Below are 18,127 nucleotides of genomic sequence, written 5' to 3' on the forward strand. Positions count from 1 at the left end.
TTAACCACAGCCAGGAAATCTGAGGATTATGTAAAAACTAGATCCTGTGTGTGCCTGGTGACAAGTTTGCAGAAGGCTACAGAAGTACCACCCCTATGCCAGGTGACTCAGCATGGGAGAAAGCATAGAAAGACTTTCTCACCCACAAAGGGAGGTGTCATCCATTATTGGGGAAAAAAAACACCACAGAAATGCTTCATCAGCACCAGCCATCTTTCTCCAGCACTCATCTGGGACAACACATGGTCAAAACAGGGAAAAAACTGACTTGTACCCAACATGGGGAAGAAATTCCACCATTCATTCCCTCTGCCACCTCTTCACCAAAACCCACTGAGACTATCAAATCCAAACCTCTACCACGGAGGTGAAAAATGCTGAGTTTGAGCATACCAGCCCACTTCCATGCTGTGTCTGTTAAGTGTTTCTCACCAGAGAAGTGTGGTGCTGCTTCAGAGCTGCTGGCACAGAGTCCTCCCAGAAAGGGGTGCTGCAGAAGTGTCTAGACAGACTAAAATTAAAAAGAACAAATTACATGACACTGCCCACTGTCTGCACACCAGGGCCAGATTCTCAGAGGGAGGTGTAAATAGCTAGTGCCATAATCGTAGCTAGTGGAGTCATCTTAATTTACAGTGAGCAAGGATCTGGCCCAGAAAAATATTCCTGTCAAGTTTGCAGCCAAAAATTCCTCTGCTAGACCACATTCCACCAGTGAGACTGCCTGGGAAGACAATTACAGAAATAATTTAATTAAAATGGAGATCAGGGAGCTGTTATCCTTTTCAAGCTCTGCTTTTGACTTCTTCTCTCCAACAACCAAGCACTTGGGTGTCCCAGTTTCCCATTCTGTAAAATGGGCATGCTAGAGCTTCCCTGCTTTCTGAGTGCAATGGCTGTGAAGCATCTTATCAGTTCAAAGCCCAACAATCAAATCAAACAGATATCCAAATGCTCTAAACCTCTGGGTCTTGGATGAAAGGGTATGTATTTTTCTCTGCTGAAACAGCTCTGTCACTGCTCCTGGAAAATTTGAGCTTGAAAAAGGCAACTTGCAAGTTTTGCTTCCAAGACTGCCGGTGTCGGGTTCTCTGACTTATCAGGGTACTGCTGAGGATTTTTGCTGCTCCAAACTGCTCAAATTTGCCAGCACAGTCCCTTGTACTGAAATAAGAGTTAGGCAGAGAGGGTGCTGCTTTCCCACAATTTTCTCCATTTGTATTTTATTTCTGAACTTCAACCTTTGTTCTGATTAGTATCTGGATAGACAGTGAATTTTCTGTATATTCAACTCTTCCAGGAAGTCATTAGGTGGAAAAATACACCCAGGATGCAGACCAGTGCAATCACATGATCAAGTCATAAGGATGGTGCCACGTGGTACCTCATTGTAGCAGGTCCTTTCTTTGTTTTCACTCCTTAATTTCTGTTAAAACATTTGCCTTTATACATGCCGGTTTGCAGAATCATTAGCACAAGCATATGGTTTAAGACCTGTTTCTTTACAATTCTCATGTTCCACTTGAAATCTCTCATGGATACCCACAGCTTAAGAGCTTGCTGAATAAAGGGGAGAAAGATGACAGTTTCTGTGAGAAGTTTACACAGAGGCATAACCAAACAAAAACCAGCACAGCACGGCTGTGCCCCTCACTGCTACTTGATGAGGCCCCACTGTTTTGTTCTAAGCCTAGCAGAGCCCATGCAGGGCAAGCAGCATCCCTCCTGCACAGGAAAGAAAGGGAATCGCCCATCTCCTGAAACAACAGGAAAATACTTCTTTGCTGTGCAAGCAGCCCATGCTGACTTAAAGGAACAGAGATGGTAAAAACAGCACAGTGGACAAACACAGCAGGAAGGTCCAGAGCTTGGTGGTCCTGACAAGGAAACTGGGGAGCATCTTGCAGTCCAGGGCGGCTTCCACCACCTGTCGTGTGTCCCCCTTCCAGAGGGCTCAGGCCCTCTCCTCTGCCCTCCACTGGTGGCTTTGGCAAATCCTCCTTTAAGGTGGCAGTGCCAGGATGAAGGCAGACACATCACTCAAGGCCACCACAGTCACCCACCCCAGTAGGTGGTGGCAGAGGGGGGACTCTCCAGAGGGACAGTGGTGGGACCCCATCACAGACCACGCGGTGTTTCGAGCAGGTCTGCTCACTGTACACACTGGAGCAGCTCCCTTTACTCAAGAGCTGTGCAGCCCTTTAGCAGGACCTCAGCAGGTTGAAGGATGGGCAGAGAAGAACCATCTGAAGTTCAACAAAGGCAAGTGCAGGATCCTGCACCTGGGGATGAATAACCCCAGGCACCAGCACGTGCTGGGAGCCAAACTGCTGGAAAACAGCACTGCAGAGAAGGACCTGGAGGACCTGGTGAACAACAAGCTGTTCATGACCCAGCAAGGAGTCCTTCTGGCCTGGATGGCCAATGGTATCTGTGGGTGCATTAGTAAGAGCAGTTCCAGCAGGTTGAGGAAGGTGATCCTGTCCCTCTACTCAGCCCTAGTGAGGCCACATCTGGAATGCTGTGTCCAGTTCTGGCTCCTCAGTACAACAGAGACATGGAGCTCCTGGAGCGAGTCCAGCGGAGGGCAACAAAGATGATTAAGGGACTGGAGCATCTCTCTTACAAGGAAAGCCTGAAGGAGCTCAAGGTTGTGGAGTCTCCCTCACTGGAGATACACAAGAACCATCAGGACACAGTCCTGTGCCATGTGCTCTGGGGTGGCCATGCTTGAGCAAGGGGGTTGGACCAATGACCTACTGTGGTCTCTTCCAGCCTCACCCATTTGGTGACTCTATGAAGAGAAGGGCAGAGGTGTGTGCTGAGTGGGCACCAAAAGTCAAGGGGTTTTTATCCTCTAATTATGATCCAGGTTAAACACCCACCTCACATCCATTAACCACAAACCCAGTGGTCTTTAACTGACCAACCAGCACATAGATACTTCTTCCCAAACAAAGGTGAACAACACATAGCAACTCCAACAACTTTTCCCAATACTAATCCCATGCCACGGTTATATTTGTGCTTTTAGGCTCTTAATAATGCTGAGATCTTTCATGACTCACTGCCAAAAACCAGCACTCACAACCAGCTACCATCAAGTCAAGTCATCAGCACCAATTTGACTTCATCCAATTTTAAGTCAGTTTCATTAAACAAACAAACACAAATTTGGCATCAATTTTTTTGTTTCCCTTTACTCTGATGGATAACAGCCCTTGCTACAAAAACATGCTTAATAAAAACAAATTGGAAAACTAAGAAAACTGATAAAAAGCTTTGATTGTGAAGAAAAGCAGGGAGAAGGGCTTAAGCAGGAAATGTTACATTGTTCAGTGATGCCAGCAGAAAGAGGCAGTTTATAAAGAAAAACCACACAGCAGCAGGAAATAAATCCTTGAGATTGAATTTGGAAAAACACAAATTAATGCATTTATGGAATGAACAGCAACACAACATGCACACCTAACACAAAGCAGAGATCCAGTAAGGCTGAAAAAAGACCTAGAACAAATAAAACACAAAGAAGACCAATGTAGCTTCAAGGACACATTCTGAGCATCTGATGTACAGGAAAACTGGAAGGAACACAGAGATGGAAAGTATGAAAAAACTGAAAGGGTCATGCACCTTTATTACTATTTATCACATCTATTCCACAGTCAGAGTTGTAATCTCCAGTCAATGAGCAGGAGTCTCATTTCACATTTAGAAAAAAATCCTTGAAAGAGTTAATATAGATGAAGATGGGAAAAAGCGTCACAGCTTTGTGCATCTATGAACAGGGTGAATCCAAACAAAGCAACAGACTCATGGAGAAGAGAGAGAATATGGGAGAGGGAGGAATCAGATTCAGGTAGTAAAGAGAACAACAGCCTGTTAGGTATCACTCCCCTAAACTGGGTTTTAGCACAGGCTTCCAAGGAAAGCAAGGCCTCACGCTAGGTGGAGTTCAAATGAGACTGGAAAGCAACACTAAGGCGTACATTAAGAAATGGCACTCAGGCAGAAGAATTTTATGATCTAACAATGCCAATTTCCAGGCTTGTTTGTTTCTGGACCAAATCTGCTTATATGCAATTTATTGCTGCTGGATGAAGGCAGTGACCAGAAATATTTTTTATCATGTAAAGCCTGCTCTTGAACCTAATTTACCTTCAAAATTAGTCAGTAAACTCCTTGATGAACACAAGGTCTTCCCTGATCCTTCCCTAACCTTAGAGAATAACCTGCAGTCAGGATGTGCCACTCATGACATGGCATGGCCTCACTTTTGGTTCCAGTCAGACCAGGAGGAAGGCCCCACCTCCACAAACCTGGTCTCTCCTCTGACACACGTTTCCAACCTGACACACAGTAGTTGTGTGATGGATTCTTGAAATGAAACATGTCTGGCCATCCATATGTGCACACACAGGGACCCTCAAAAACGCACACTACAGCTTTTGGACATCATTAAAACACAGCAAAAAGATCTCAAAGACGACTTACATAGGTAGATTTTAATGTCAAAAAAGGCTATTCTGATAATTTAAGTCTCACCTCTGGATGACACAGCCCACTGAAGTGCAAAAAGGACGCCCTTAGACTCTCATTTATAACCACATTTAGGCTGGTTTCCACTGTTGGATAGGAAAGTCTGAAGATAAATAAGAATGGGATCCATCCTTCCTTCTAATCCATGTGCTGAGATTTTGAAGAGACCTCTCTCATCTGTCTTCATTTCACAGATGGGTCTGACTGTCCTGGGGGAAGCAATGCCCACACTAGACATCATCCTACCTTGCAATGTTTGGGAGGCCACATTTAGCTCTTAGAAACATCCTCTCACTCCCTCCCACACCCACATTTTCTTCATTTGAAAAACCAATGAAAACAAATCATGCTACATCCTCAACTTTATAGAGGGAAGCTCAGGACCTCCCACTCCTTCTTGGAAATACAATTTCTTTCCGGTACAGTTTCCATTATTTATTAGCTGAAAGTGGGGGGAGAAATGGTATTTATAGGATGCCTAAGGCCATGCTCACTATAAGCCAGGAGTAAGTCAATATAGCTAGAGCACAGCTTAGTGGCCTACTGTGCAACATTCTAAAAATGTACTTTCTCATTATGGCACTCGAGACTCTCTCCTTTCGCCAACACCAGTGGAAATACATTTGTAACAGCCATAGAGCAGCAATATTGTTTTAATCAAATCATTAATGTGGGTGTGGTGTTTTCTGCCCACATCCTGATATTTATTCCACATCCTGACAAGACCTGGGACTTCTATAGACTATTCTCCTGCAAGGTGTCAAGTGGCTTTGTGGACACTGGGCCAGTGTGAATTCATGTATCACCACTGTAACTTTGGCAGATCTGCACTCACAACTGATCTGAAATCCTGAATGTGATGTGGGTACTATTCTTCCCATTTACAAAGAGTAAAGGTATTCAGAACTGAATGCCAAAGGTCTCCTTGACTTTTTCCATTTTAAGAAACAAGACGGGAATTCCCATCTTATACCACAATGCAACAACACCTGCCCAGAGATGCACCTTGCTCAAACAAAACACTGACTGAGTGGTATATGGTATAACTCACTGCATGAAGACAATTCACATGACACAGTCCTAGTGAGGAGGAGCCTTCCACCTAGAGCATCCACTCAGTGTCCAGCTCAAAAGACACTCAAGACTTGGTGTCATATGCATTAGAGGTATTTGGGAGTAAGAAACCACCCACTCCTTGATTCCCCTGCTCTCTCTCACATGTGTTCTTCAAATAAATGAATTTTTCATGTTGGAAAATGAAATCCCAGTGCAGACTTTGTAGGGCTCTGTGCACCTACTGTCATTCTTCTTGGCACTCAGAAACAATGCTGGGAAGTGACCTGTTTACCAAGTCCACACCACAAAGTAATTCTGCACTGGCATTCTTCTGTTCTTCCTCAAACAACTGAGGCTTATTCATGTTTTAAACAATCCAAGAGAGTTCAAAAGCCCAAGACAAGCTAGGCACACTCAGTAAAGAGTATTTAAACTGCATACTCCGAAACTTACTTGCCAGCATCCAAGAACGATTAATAAAGGAGTCACTCTCGGAAAACACAAAACTATCTTGAGCGAACAGGACATCAGGACTGTCTGAAGAGAAAGTATGAGCTCTGCAGCCCACTCTGAAGTACAGCATGGTGCAATGGGACTAGACTGTCCTGGAGCCATGCAAACCAAGTAGAGCAAGGCCCTCATGTTACCTTCTTAAACCCCAAAATCACCTCAGATCCTGAGGCACTGATTCAAGCAAACATCTTCATCCACGAGGCACTGGAGACAGATAATTCAGTCTGTGTCTGGAAGGTTTTAACCTGCAATCAATGTAAGAAACAGCAAAGCTCCCCCTGACCTTAACTGTACCATCAAACACCAAAGACTCATTCCATCTTAAAAAACTCCTCAGGTCAAAAAAGGTTCTTCCATTTTCAAACACTGTATACAACAATCTTTCTTTGCCCTTTAAAAACACAGAAGAGCTAAGGGATGTGCAGACAGGGAAGTCTATACTGTTTTCCTACAGTAGAAAGTAGGAAACTGCTCCAGGTGACGTACATTTACCCTGAAATTTCACTGGGTCACATCAGCACTTAGAGCAGTCTACCTCTTCTTCCAAGATACTGGAGACCTCCAAAACTGTAAGTTCCTCTGGTCTGATCAGACAGAAACACATCTTACCGTCACTACTTCACTGCAACACACCACTCTTTCACAGGTTTCTTAAAACTCCGACCCTCAGAGGTTTCTGGTTATATCAGAACTGCCTTTCTCAGCACTAAAACCAAGAATCTGGTTTCCTCAGTTCTGCAGGAAAGCCTACTAACATGATTTTACACTATCCTGAAAGATCACGGCCCAAAAACAAGTAGAAGAAACACATACCTTGGTAAGAACCAAACAAGTAGAAGAAACACATACCTTGGTAAGAACCTGATGTACAGCAACCTTCAGATGTTCACAACTGCTCTGAGGTGCTGGCACAGCTTACGAACAGCTGTGGGAGGACTATGACACCACCAGAATTAACTGGGACAGCAGCATCCGGTGGAGACAGAAAAGAGCTGTTTTACCCAAACTGGCTGTATTCGCAAATCAGTCAGTCCAGTGCTCTTTGCTTCTCCTTTATTATCTTAAAATGCAGACAAATTTCAAAACAAAAGCAAGAGACACTGAAGTTCATTCCCATCTGATCTAGACACTAATGAGAGAGGGATTTTTTCACTGGCACCGATTTTCCATTGTGCAGCAAATGTAGCCTGTCCACGTGTCAGAAACAAAAGCCACTTCTGGCCTGATGCTTTCCATATGAAACACTAGATCCCATCTTTCTTCTCCTTTCTCCCTCCTTTCCGTACTTAATTACTCACACAGCAGCTGTAGTAGTTGCAGATGAGTGGAATGTTTTCTTCGGAGCAGCATAAATTTTCCAGGCTGACAAGGGAGGCCAAAAGAAAAAAAAAGGAAAAACAAGCGCCAAACGAGAATTATTTAGTACTTTTTACCAGCTCGGAGCAGGCAGAAAGACCTGCAGGGCTGGCACCCTTCAAACTACTGTGCAGCCACAGGAGAAAACAAAGCCCACCCTGCAACCCAGGCTTTGGGGCACCTCAGATCCCATGGTAAGCCAGAGGTGCCCAGGGTGGATGGGCACAGCACCCCACTGGTGACCAGCAGTTGCAAGGAGATGAGGAAAACATGCACTGCCCTTATGCATCTCGTGGATCAACACGCCTTGCCAGGCCTTTCCCAGAGCAAGGAAGGTTTGAGATCAGGAGTATCCAGACACTGCTGACAGCATCATGTGGTGTTGCAGCTGCAGTTCTCAAAAGATGCAAGAGTCACAGGATGCAGAGAGTCTGGATACCTTTTGCTAGCCAAATTGCTAATAGCTGGGAAAAATGAATCAAGTTTTAAGGGTGCAAGACCCGAAAGGGAAAGCTAAAATCGACAACAAAGCAAAAGATGTCAGCCAAACCAAGTCTCTCACACCAGAAACAGTGCCAGGCCACTGGGAAATTCTAGAAAGTACAACTGGTTGAAAGAGTTCTAACAAACATTCTCGGAAAAAAAATACATTTTTGTCCAGTCTAAAGTGTTTTATTGGAATATACCAACTGGAGTCAAACGTTATCCACTGAAATGTCACACACCCAGTGTGTAATCTGAAAGGACAGACCTCAGTCAAGCAAAACAGTGACTCAACTCTGGGTCTCACCCCTCAGTGCTGTGATGTAGTCTATGTCCATTTTGGGTGTAAAAAGCAAACAGACAAGAGCACCCCTCACCCCTTCTACTCTTCCACCCACTGAACATTTTTCACGATGGCTTTTGATCGCTGGAACCTTTGTTTTCCATCCAACCCTGGCGGAAAACAAAGGCAGGCGATTAAAGGCAGTTCCCTACTTCACCCACCAGCACAAAGCAATTCAGCATAATGCTGATTCCCCTCCTGGGCTGGAGGGAAGAGAAGTCAGCAGAAATTGCAAATGTTTACAAACTCAAGAACTTTCCTTATGTTTGGAAGTGAACTTTACCCACTCGAGAATCAGGATTAAAACCAAATGCTTAGCACCACAGCAGCCTACTAGTAGTGAAAGCATTTTTACAATTTAATTTACTTGTCCTGCCATAGGCGTTTTTCCTCACTCCACAATCTAAACAAACACTTGTTTTCACTGTGATTTTCAGTCACTTCAATTGCACCAGAAGAATGCTGCAGTGCCAGAGCTGCAAAGGCAGCAGGTGGGCAAGATGATCCTGTCCAAAAGACACAAACCCTGTTTCCAGGGCTTTTGAATTATATAGATGGAGATACTTCCACAGATTGCAGTCTCTGTCAGAACATGCTAGTTTACAAAGATCCATCATGGTCAAACATCAACCCTATGTCAGCATCCCTTTAAAACTGCCCTTGTGAGGTTATAGGTTCAAGGACAGGATTTGTAAATCAAGACACTAATTGGAATGTCTCAGAAGAGCCCCTCAGAAGCCAGAGTCCTTCCCCTTCACATCTTTCCCCATCAATCACACTGTCTCCCAAGCTCGCCTGTGTCACTGTCTACTTCTCCATCCCCAGCAGAACAGGAGCTGTTGACCCCTACATATGATTTGAACTCCAGCTTTGCACTCAGTCCACAATGCTGGGAAATAACTTGAGGATTAGGCCTGTAAGCATCATGTTCAAAACCATTATGACACTTAAATGTACGGCCGCTGGACCTTCAGCAAGCACTAATAGGCAGAGTGTGCATACATGACTCAGACTCGTTAGTGTATGTTGTACAGGACACCACATGCATCTTAGCAGTTCTCCAAAAAGTAACACATATGATGAATAAACAGTTGCACTGAGCAGAAATGCTCTGGATTGGAAAGGATCCTTCACATGCAAGAAGAGGGAGTGGATGAGTACCTGCCTCAAAAGATTAAGACCATCACAGCAGCTCAATATATCAGAGTTGATATATTAAACCTTTTAAAGAAAAAGAATTCCATGCCCTCCTACCTGACCTTCAACACTCAACTCCACACCTACTAAAAAACTCCAAAAGAGGTCAAAGCAGTGCTGTGCACAGGTTGTCTCAAAAACAACACAGACCTCTGGGAAGGGGGATTTAGCTTACCTTTCAGAACCTTTGATTTCTTATAGAGGCAGTGCCGGACCCACCGAGGCCTGCCTGCAGAGGAGCTGTCCTGCACTTTCAGCACCTGCCGGCTGCTGTGGCAGGATTCGGGCCCGCAGCTCCAGCGCGACCGGCTGCCGTGTCCCGGTGTCCCAGCACAGCCCTCTCCTGCCCCAGCCGCTGCCCCCGAGCACCGCAAACCCGCAACCCCCACGGCAACCCCATGACAACAGAAGAGCTGCCAACTCATCTTGTAACTGAAGAACTGAGAAGCACAGGTTTGGTGTCCTGATTAAATCCAAGATGTCTAAGAATCTTTGTGCATAAAGGCTGAAACAATTCATTCTAAGGAGGGAAATGAGACATGAACCCTGCTCTCCCAGGCCGCCGAACGACCCGAGCAGCCAAGCAGTCTTCCTCAGCAGCTGAGGATGCCAAATACAGCCTGGTGAACACAGCAACATGTGAGCTTTTTTTGATATACACACCTACCCCTATAAACGCCCCAATACTGGCATTTTCTTAATGCTGCTGGAATCAAGTAAGAGTTGGAAATTCCATGTTTTTGACTTTTGAGAATAAAAGACAATGAAACAAATCTTCAGTGGCTAAGATGCAAGGAAAGTATAAAGAACATCAAATTAAAAAAATAAAAGGTCTGTAATTTTAAAGACAATCTCAGCATCTAGGGGACAAGGATCATGATTTTTTAACTCAAAGTGGCAATGCTGGCGGGAAGCTCTTTTACTGGCAGACTTCTTTTGTTTGCTTGCTACAGAATCAGCTGAACTCTGTAGTTCAAGTGAATCCAAACTAATGTGGACCAAGGCAGAAGCACCCATACTACAAAAAGGACCTGTGGGAAGAAGAAATTCAGCAAATCAGTGGGATGATTCCTGCAACTTGAGTCTGAAAGACACCACAAAAATGGCTCTCCCACCTCCTGAGCACTGCTGGGAGTTTGCAAGCGGTTGACACATTGTAGATGGACAGATACTTAAGTGAAGGGGCAGGAGGCACTTTAGAGACCAGGACAACAAAAAGTAAGCGAGACTCAGCATCATTCTTGAAACACCTTTATTAACTCTCCAAAATTTAGGTTTAGTATCAAAAAAGAAAACTACCAGCAATTACAATACCTGTGAGTAACTTTTAATCAGGCTTTCAGCATGGTGATCAAAAGCGTACAAATTTTGTTCCCCTCTGCAGAATGTGAGAAACCTCATAGGAGATGAGGTGTACTATTACCCCATTGCTTAATATACTGATCACCAATGTTGCTCAGCCAGTGAGCAAAATCCCTTTGTTTCATAAGGAAAGTTGCAATCAAGGTTGTTCATATGTATCTACAGCCAAATAGAAGCAGTTTCTTCTCACTTCCCTGTAACATTTCCCATAGCAGAATGGAAAAACAATCTGGATGTTTCTCAGTGAAGAGTCATTTGACAAAGACTCAAAAAAAATACAACAATATCCAAAAGATACCACTTGCCTCAACCCTGGAGAGCTTAAGTATGAAATTACTGCCTGGAACTGAAAACCTTCTGCCATTTCCACAAGGAAGTATCACATTGCAGACTAGCTATATACCCTGATTTTTATGTAGCCTACTCTAATCTATGTATTGCCTATTCAATAGGACATACAGAAATGTGGGGGCTTGCACAAGGGCAGATTTAAGCATCCCAAATAAGAGAAAATATTTTGTAGTTGAGTACCCACATTATGACTGTGCATTACTTAAAGGTATTTACCCCATTTCAAAATCACTTGACATGGGTCATACGCATAATCAGCTATTTTAAGACCTGTACCCTGGATTGTGGGGCTCTGTGCTTTCATGATGCCAAGAGATAATCACTTATGACAACAGATTCTATAATTAAGAAATCATGTAACAATAGAGACAGCAGTTTCAAGTTCGTCTTTCCCCTCTTTGTCCATCTCAGGAGCATGCTTTCAGCACATGGAGCAAGCAGTGAGCCTGCAGGTATAAATGGACCAGTGTTCAGAGTCTGAAATACACTGCATTACACATGTGGCTGTTCTTGGAAGTCAACCATTTCTGAAAGTTATTCTCAAGAGGCATGATGCACTATAAGCACTTAAGAAATGTGTTACACTGTGACTGGAACTAAGATGAAATAGCAATATTAAAAGAGATGGTTTAGTTTATGTAGTGGCCAACTATGCCATTAAACTAGAACAATGGAGATGATGTGAAGGCAAGAATGTTCTCCAGTGTGATTTATTCCTTTCCAGTAGAAGCGGAAATTTTTGCTGTAGGCCTGAAATTACCCTGTCCACCTAACAAAAGTCAGCATTAAGATGTAAGAGTTCTGCTAGATTAGTCACCTCAGGATACTCTGCTCTCACACAGCACACAGATCTCAAGGCCCAGAATGGGTCAAAACTCAGACTCGTAAACTCCACAACGACTGTTAGACCTGAGCATTGATGTTGTTGGTCACTCCAGAAAGAGAGAAATTGAGGCTTGAAGAATTGATTAAAAGTAGGCAAAGAAGAATCTGTGAGAGGGTCAACAGCAAAACAAAGGCTTCCTCAATCCTATGCTTTACAGGAAATGTGCATCTTTCTTGAAAGGATCATTGTTTGCTGCAGCTGAGAGCAGCTGGGTCAGCCAAGGCAAGAGAAAATGTTATCGGGTAATGGTTATCAGGCAAACAATATAATGCCATTTCCACTTCTGCCAGACAATTAGTCCGGTGCTGCCTGCTGACACATGTGGGAAAGGCTGGCTCCTTTAGAATAAGGATTTGGCACCTAGGCCATGCTGGGTTTTTTACAGCTGCATCAGCTACACACAGCGTGACTCTCTGCATCTACCTGCTCTTTGTGCTCCCCTATTCTGACAATGTGGGAACTGCCATGCTAGAGGCTGCCCTATGCCCCCCACAGAATAAGAGGAGACCCCCAGAACGTCTGCTGACCAGCACACTGCTCCACAATAGGATGGCGGATCCAGAGTCTACCAAGGGGCCTACAGAGAAGGATAATAGGGATGGTTTGAAATGTTACCCCTAGGAAGAGGCGTATCTGATAACAAAAGATGCTTGCTGCACCCTGATCTCTCAATGACACCCCCAAATGACATTGTGAAGGCCCATCAGACCAAAACTCCAAGTCCACCCTTTCTGAATTCTCAGCCCGGCTCTCCCTCTCTTTGCAGCCTGGCACACAGAGAGGGACCACGTGTAGCTGTGCAGGCTACACTCCTCAGAGTCATCTCTCTCAAAACAGCCTCCTACCCACTTCCTTCCTCTGCAGAGTAATGAGGCGCTCTTCGGCCTCGTGCTATCTCTCCCAGCAGTCTGGTTCCAATCTCAGGGATGTCACACCGGACAGCTACCCCTAAACAACAGTCAGAGGCTGTCCTGCTGCACAGGGCAGCCCCACAGAGGTGCTGAAATCTGCCCCCCACCCTGGCCCTGAACTGCAGGGTCAGCTTGCAGGGACAGGGAGCAACTGGGACAGTTCAACAGAGACAGGAAGAAGCACCAGGCAGAAACACACAGATGCTGAGATACCAGTCAGCTGACATACAGCAAACACCTAATTTTCCAGTGCAGAGCCCACCTCTTCTTTTAATCCCTCCTCAGTGCCACAGAGGCTCAACATCACTGGAAAAGCTAAACTAACTTCTCTCTCCTGATAAAGTTGTGCTATGAATTACTCATTAGATTCTGACTCCCCCACTACAAGAAAAAATCCTCCTGACCTCAGGTGGTTTGTCTGAAGGAGTGCACCCAAAGCCGATAGAGTGAATCTAAGCTTTTGTTGCCTAAAAACCAAGCCCTCTCTTCCCAACATGTGTTTTAAAATAACATCAAACACATCATGGGGTCAGTTCCAGCTTCCACTTCAGGTATTTCCACTTGCACAATCCAGGGTGGATTAAGGGATTTTTCATGTGTTTTTTCCTTCTAATAAAGAAACCTACACAAAAGGTGACAATGTTTCCATACACAAAATCTGTTTGTTTTGTCCATATTGCTGGGTCGCTCTCATTCAACTCCAATGTTAAATGTAAAAAGCACAGATACCAAACTTGCTCACGCTCCTCTTGCAGTGGGAAGGAAACAGGGGAGAGATCAGCTGACTTAGTGCAAGCATTTAGCAACCTGCTTGGGCTGTCAGTGCCCTCCGTGAGTGATGGGTGTTTCACAATTGGAAACATGAGCAACTGGCCCAGCTGTATAGTCCTCAGCCAGCAGCTACAAGATTGTGGTCCAGGCTTGGACGAAAAGGAAGACAGGGCTGTGTCAACACTTCCATCCCAAGACACGCTCTGATTTTCACTGGGGCAAGCGCATCTTTTATGGTATCACAGTAAGCACCATTTCTCGGAGCAGGACCTGGCACAGAGTAACCTCTGCACATCAAGCACTAGTAGCTGCTAATCACAAAATTGGAGCTCACAACGTGACAAGGAGGCTTCCTCTTAACCAACACAACTACTTCCTCCCCACCCCCACCTTTCTAAGACACTGAAGTAATCTCCTGGGGCACTGCTTTGCTGCTGGGGGCAGCTCTGCTCTGAAGCCTCTGTGAAGTTCAGGTATGGCACCAGAGCATTTGATGGGAGCAGAGGCAAGACCCGTTCAAGTGTTTTCTCTCAAAATTAAAGCTGCTGATTCCCAATTCTGACACTTCCCACATGGATCAGTCCCTGGATTAGCTCTCTTCCCTAAGGTCTCAACTTTAGCCTGACAGTTTTAAAGGATACCTTTAGAGAAACACACATATCCCTTGTCCCAGAGTGGCTACGGTTTGCCTAAAATAAATAAATCGCCAAAAGCTGATTACATTTGCAAATGATTCCGAAGAATTAAATTGGGGTCTCTGTGTCAGTGGGTCTGCCAAGCTTGCGTGCCAGCGTGGTCCCTGCACAGCCGCTTCAGCTGCTCCCACCACTGACACATCAGTTTTGCTGCCCGTTGTTTGCAAGGAGAGTCCAGGCAGCAACAGGGGAACAAACCATAAATACAGGACATATTATGAAACATCGGGTGTAGGTTGCAGGATTTGAGAGGAAAGAAGAGAAAATGTAGCAAATTATTTTCAGTTTTGCTTTTTAAGTACATGTGGAGAATCAGTGGAGTTCAACAAGGAGTCTGACTTTAAATTCTGAAACAGTAAAGGGGGATTGGGTAGCTACATTGTACTGTATACAACAAACTGCTGCTCTTCCAGGCATAAAAGAAGGCAGAAGGAGACAGAATATCACTCACAGTACTGCCTAAAGCATGCTGGCTCTGTCAACAGACTATCTCGCTTTGGATTCTCCAGACTGTTACTAATACGCAACTGAATATGCAACTGATCCAAGACCAACAATGCCATGAAATATTTTTAAAATTAAATTATATTAACCTCTTCAGTTTAATTAGCAAGTTAAAAATGTAAAAGGAAAGCAGATGTGACCGTCATGGATGTGCACGCTGAATATTAATAACAGAAAGCATCCCCTCCCCCTTGGAGGATAAAGCAAAGTTGGAACGGTCATTTTGCAAATTAAATCCTGAATTTGTTCCCCCTGTAGCTGTCAAGAAACCTCTGGTTTCTGTGCATATACACACAAAGATGAAGCCAAAACCATTTTACTATGGTAAGCCTTTAAGGATCCAGCCGTGGTACAGCTGGATGACAATGCTACGAGTACTCCTGAAGCTCTGCCATCCACATTTCTTCCCACACACATTTCTAAGGAAAAATTAAATTAATATCCCACACTGTCACTAAAGGACCCCTAACACAGGTTATCCTTATACTAGCCAAGACTCAGGTGAATGCTGGCAAGATGAAATCCAGCGGCTCGTTGTTCTCACACCGATAGTGCCACGGGTCCATGCGCTGCAATCGCACCACATGTCATCCCAGCCACACTCCACTATTTCTACCCACCAGCAGATGTTGGTTTTTTTTTTCTTTAAAGAGACACTAGTTTCCAGAATTTCACCTGGCATAGCACCTCTGCCAGAAAATCGCGTCAAGAAACAGGGCTATCTTACAATGCTGTGCTGTAAATAAGAATCCTGTGTTTCCTTTTCCCTCAATATCCCAGCTGAAAACTATTTATAGTTATCAACTGGGCTCACGGTGCATTTTATACAGCTCTTCTCTGTAACCTACTCTTCTCCTTGGTCTTACTTATTCACACTACCAGTCATCATTTGTAATACTTGATTTCCATTTTTATCCTAATTCTGTCTGCACATTAACCCTACAGTGCCTCAAAACACACTGGCTTACTGGCACCAGCCTAAGGCGTCATTGTTTTAAGACAGAAAGAAGCATGTGTTTCTCCCTGTCTTTTAAGAAAAAGGGAAAAAAATGAAGTCACATTCCTAGTTAAAGAATTTAGCCTAAAAGCTTTTGCTTCTGCTTCCACACACCTGCCCAACCCCACCTCTGACTTAAGCTACAATTTTTATTGACATATACTAATTACCTGAAAATAAGAATGATCTATTCCATTGCCACCAGCTGCCAGCTTCCAGCACTGGCTGGAAGTGATCAGGCTTGTTTAAGAGAACAAAACAAAACAAAAAAAATCTAAGCTCAAAAATAAAAAAATAGCAGTCATCATAAAAACAAAACCCTAAAGAATGCCGCCGGTTCTCAGGTGCTGCCGGGTGTGCTCAGAAGGGGTTGAAGGCAGACAGATTTGAATGGACTGCACAGTTTGTCATGGTAAAAATCACAGAGATTTAAAGGTCTACCCACGAGGAAAAAAAAAAAAAAGAAAAAAAAAAGAAAAAAACTCCCAACCCTGAATTAAAGAACAAAAACAAAACAAAGTCAGAAATGCAGCCTGAATGCATCGACTGTCTGCGCTTAAGAGATTTACAGGAGTAATTTAAATGATTCACCTGCTGCCAGTTTTCCTCCAAGGATGGCAAAGCTGAGAAGTAGCCGGTGTCGTGGACAAGCTGGAGTTCCTGGAATATACTATAACTAGCCAAGACATCCATGCTGCTGCTGAGCAAGACCCTTTCTTTCTGCTTTTGTGTGTGTTTGTTTGCTCGGGTGGGGGGTTGTTTTTGATCATAAAAAAAAAAAAAGGAGGAGGAAAATCAACCAATGATAGATCCAGCGTCCCTTTGGCTTTGTTTTGTTTCAGTCACACTTTAAAAAAAAGAGAGAGAGAGAGAAAGCGGCTCAGCGCGGAGGGCCGGCGGGTTCGGGGGCCGGGCCGGGCGGGACAAGCGGCGCCGGCGCGCACCGAGCCCCCCGCGGCCGCCGCACCGGGGCACGTCCCCGCAGCGCTCCGCGCCGCGGCCATGCGCGCTCGCGACCGCCCTCCCCGCCGCCCCCTCCCCTCTTTATTTTCGGGACACCACATCCCACATCCCTCCCCCCAATCCGCTTCCCTGTCACCCTCCCCTTGGCAGACCCGGACCGCCCCCCCCCCCCCGCGCGCAGCCGCGCGGCCCCACTCGGGCAGCGCGTGCCCATGTAGGGTAATCGGCGGGGCGGGCGGGGCGGGGCCGCCGCGCGCGCGGAGCCGCGGCCGCCCAATGGCGGGGCGTGGGAGGCGGGGCATGACGGGCGAGGCCGGCGGCGATTGGTCAGCAGAACGACGCCCGCCCCCTCCCCGCGGCCCGCGAGGCGGTGCGCGGCGAGCTATTTTTAGGGCGCTATATAAGGGGGCCGCGGCGCGCGTGGCGGTGGCAGAGTGTGGGTGTTCAGGGTGGTGCGGCAGCTCCGCGGTCCGGCCGCGACATCGCGGTCCGGTTCCCCCGGCCGGCCTCTCCCCCGGCCGGCCTCTCCCCCGGCCGGCCTCTCCCCCGGCCGGCCTCTCCCCCGGCCGGCCTCTCCCCCGGCCGGCCTCTCCCCCGGCCGGCCTCTCCCCCGGCCGGCCTCTCCCCCGGCCGGCCTCTCCCCCGGCCGGCCTCTCCCCCGGCCGGCCTCTCCCCCGGCCGGCCTCTCCCCCGGCCGGCCTCTCCCCCGGCCGGCCTCTCCCCCGGCCGGCCTCTCCCCCGGCCGGCCTCCAGCGCTCGAGTTCCCGCGTCTGAGAGTCGCCAGACCGAGAAAAGCACATTTTTTTCCTCAGCCGCAAGTGGCTGAGGAAAGGCGCACAGCTGGTGAGGGTGTTGGAAGGATTAAGAGTGGGAATGCACCCCGAGCAGGAGCCGCCGGCGGCGTGAGGAGCACGTGCTCGGTGCCTGCGTGGGGATACCACAGCAGCGCAGCTTCCCGAGCGCTACCCAGGCTATCCCCAGAAACACTCGTGCGCTTGTTAAGGCATCTGTCACGGCATTTAACCAGGCGGGACCCTCTCCGAGTGCTAGTTTGGGTTGGCTAATGAGGTGTTTGTCCTTAAATGGTTAGTGTGGTGCAGCTTCCCCAAAATCGTGCTGGCACTGGGCAGGGTTGCGTTTCTGCTTTTGGAAGGATTGCAGAACTGCTCATTTAAAGATGGTGGGGGTGGGGAGGGGATT

At 46.3% G+C, this 18,127-nt stretch overlaps 1 protein-coding gene across 1 annotated transcript in view; it reads right to left on the bottom strand.

Moving 5' to 3' along the window:
* The window catches only part of KLF7 (KLF transcription factor 7), a 66,774-nt gene extending 49,809 nt beyond the window's left edge, over window positions 1–16,965 (bottom strand). Inside the window, exon 1 of the mRNA XM_071562501.1 lies at window positions 16,556–16,965. Within this exon, the coding sequence (XP_071418602.1) occupies window positions 16,556–16,657 (102 nt within the window). The 5' untranslated portion in view covers window positions 16,658–16,965. The remainder of the gene's footprint in view (window positions 1–16,555) is intronic.
* Between the last annotated feature and the right edge of the window lie 1,162 nt (window positions 16,966–18,127).

This window comes from Pithys albifrons, chromosome 8 (assembly GCF_047495875.1).
Source record: "Pithys albifrons albifrons isolate INPA30051 chromosome 8, PitAlb_v1, whole genome shotgun sequence".
In the NCBI taxonomy this organism is placed as follows: domain Eukaryota; kingdom Metazoa; phylum Chordata; class Aves; order Passeriformes; family Thamnophilidae; genus Pithys; species Pithys albifrons.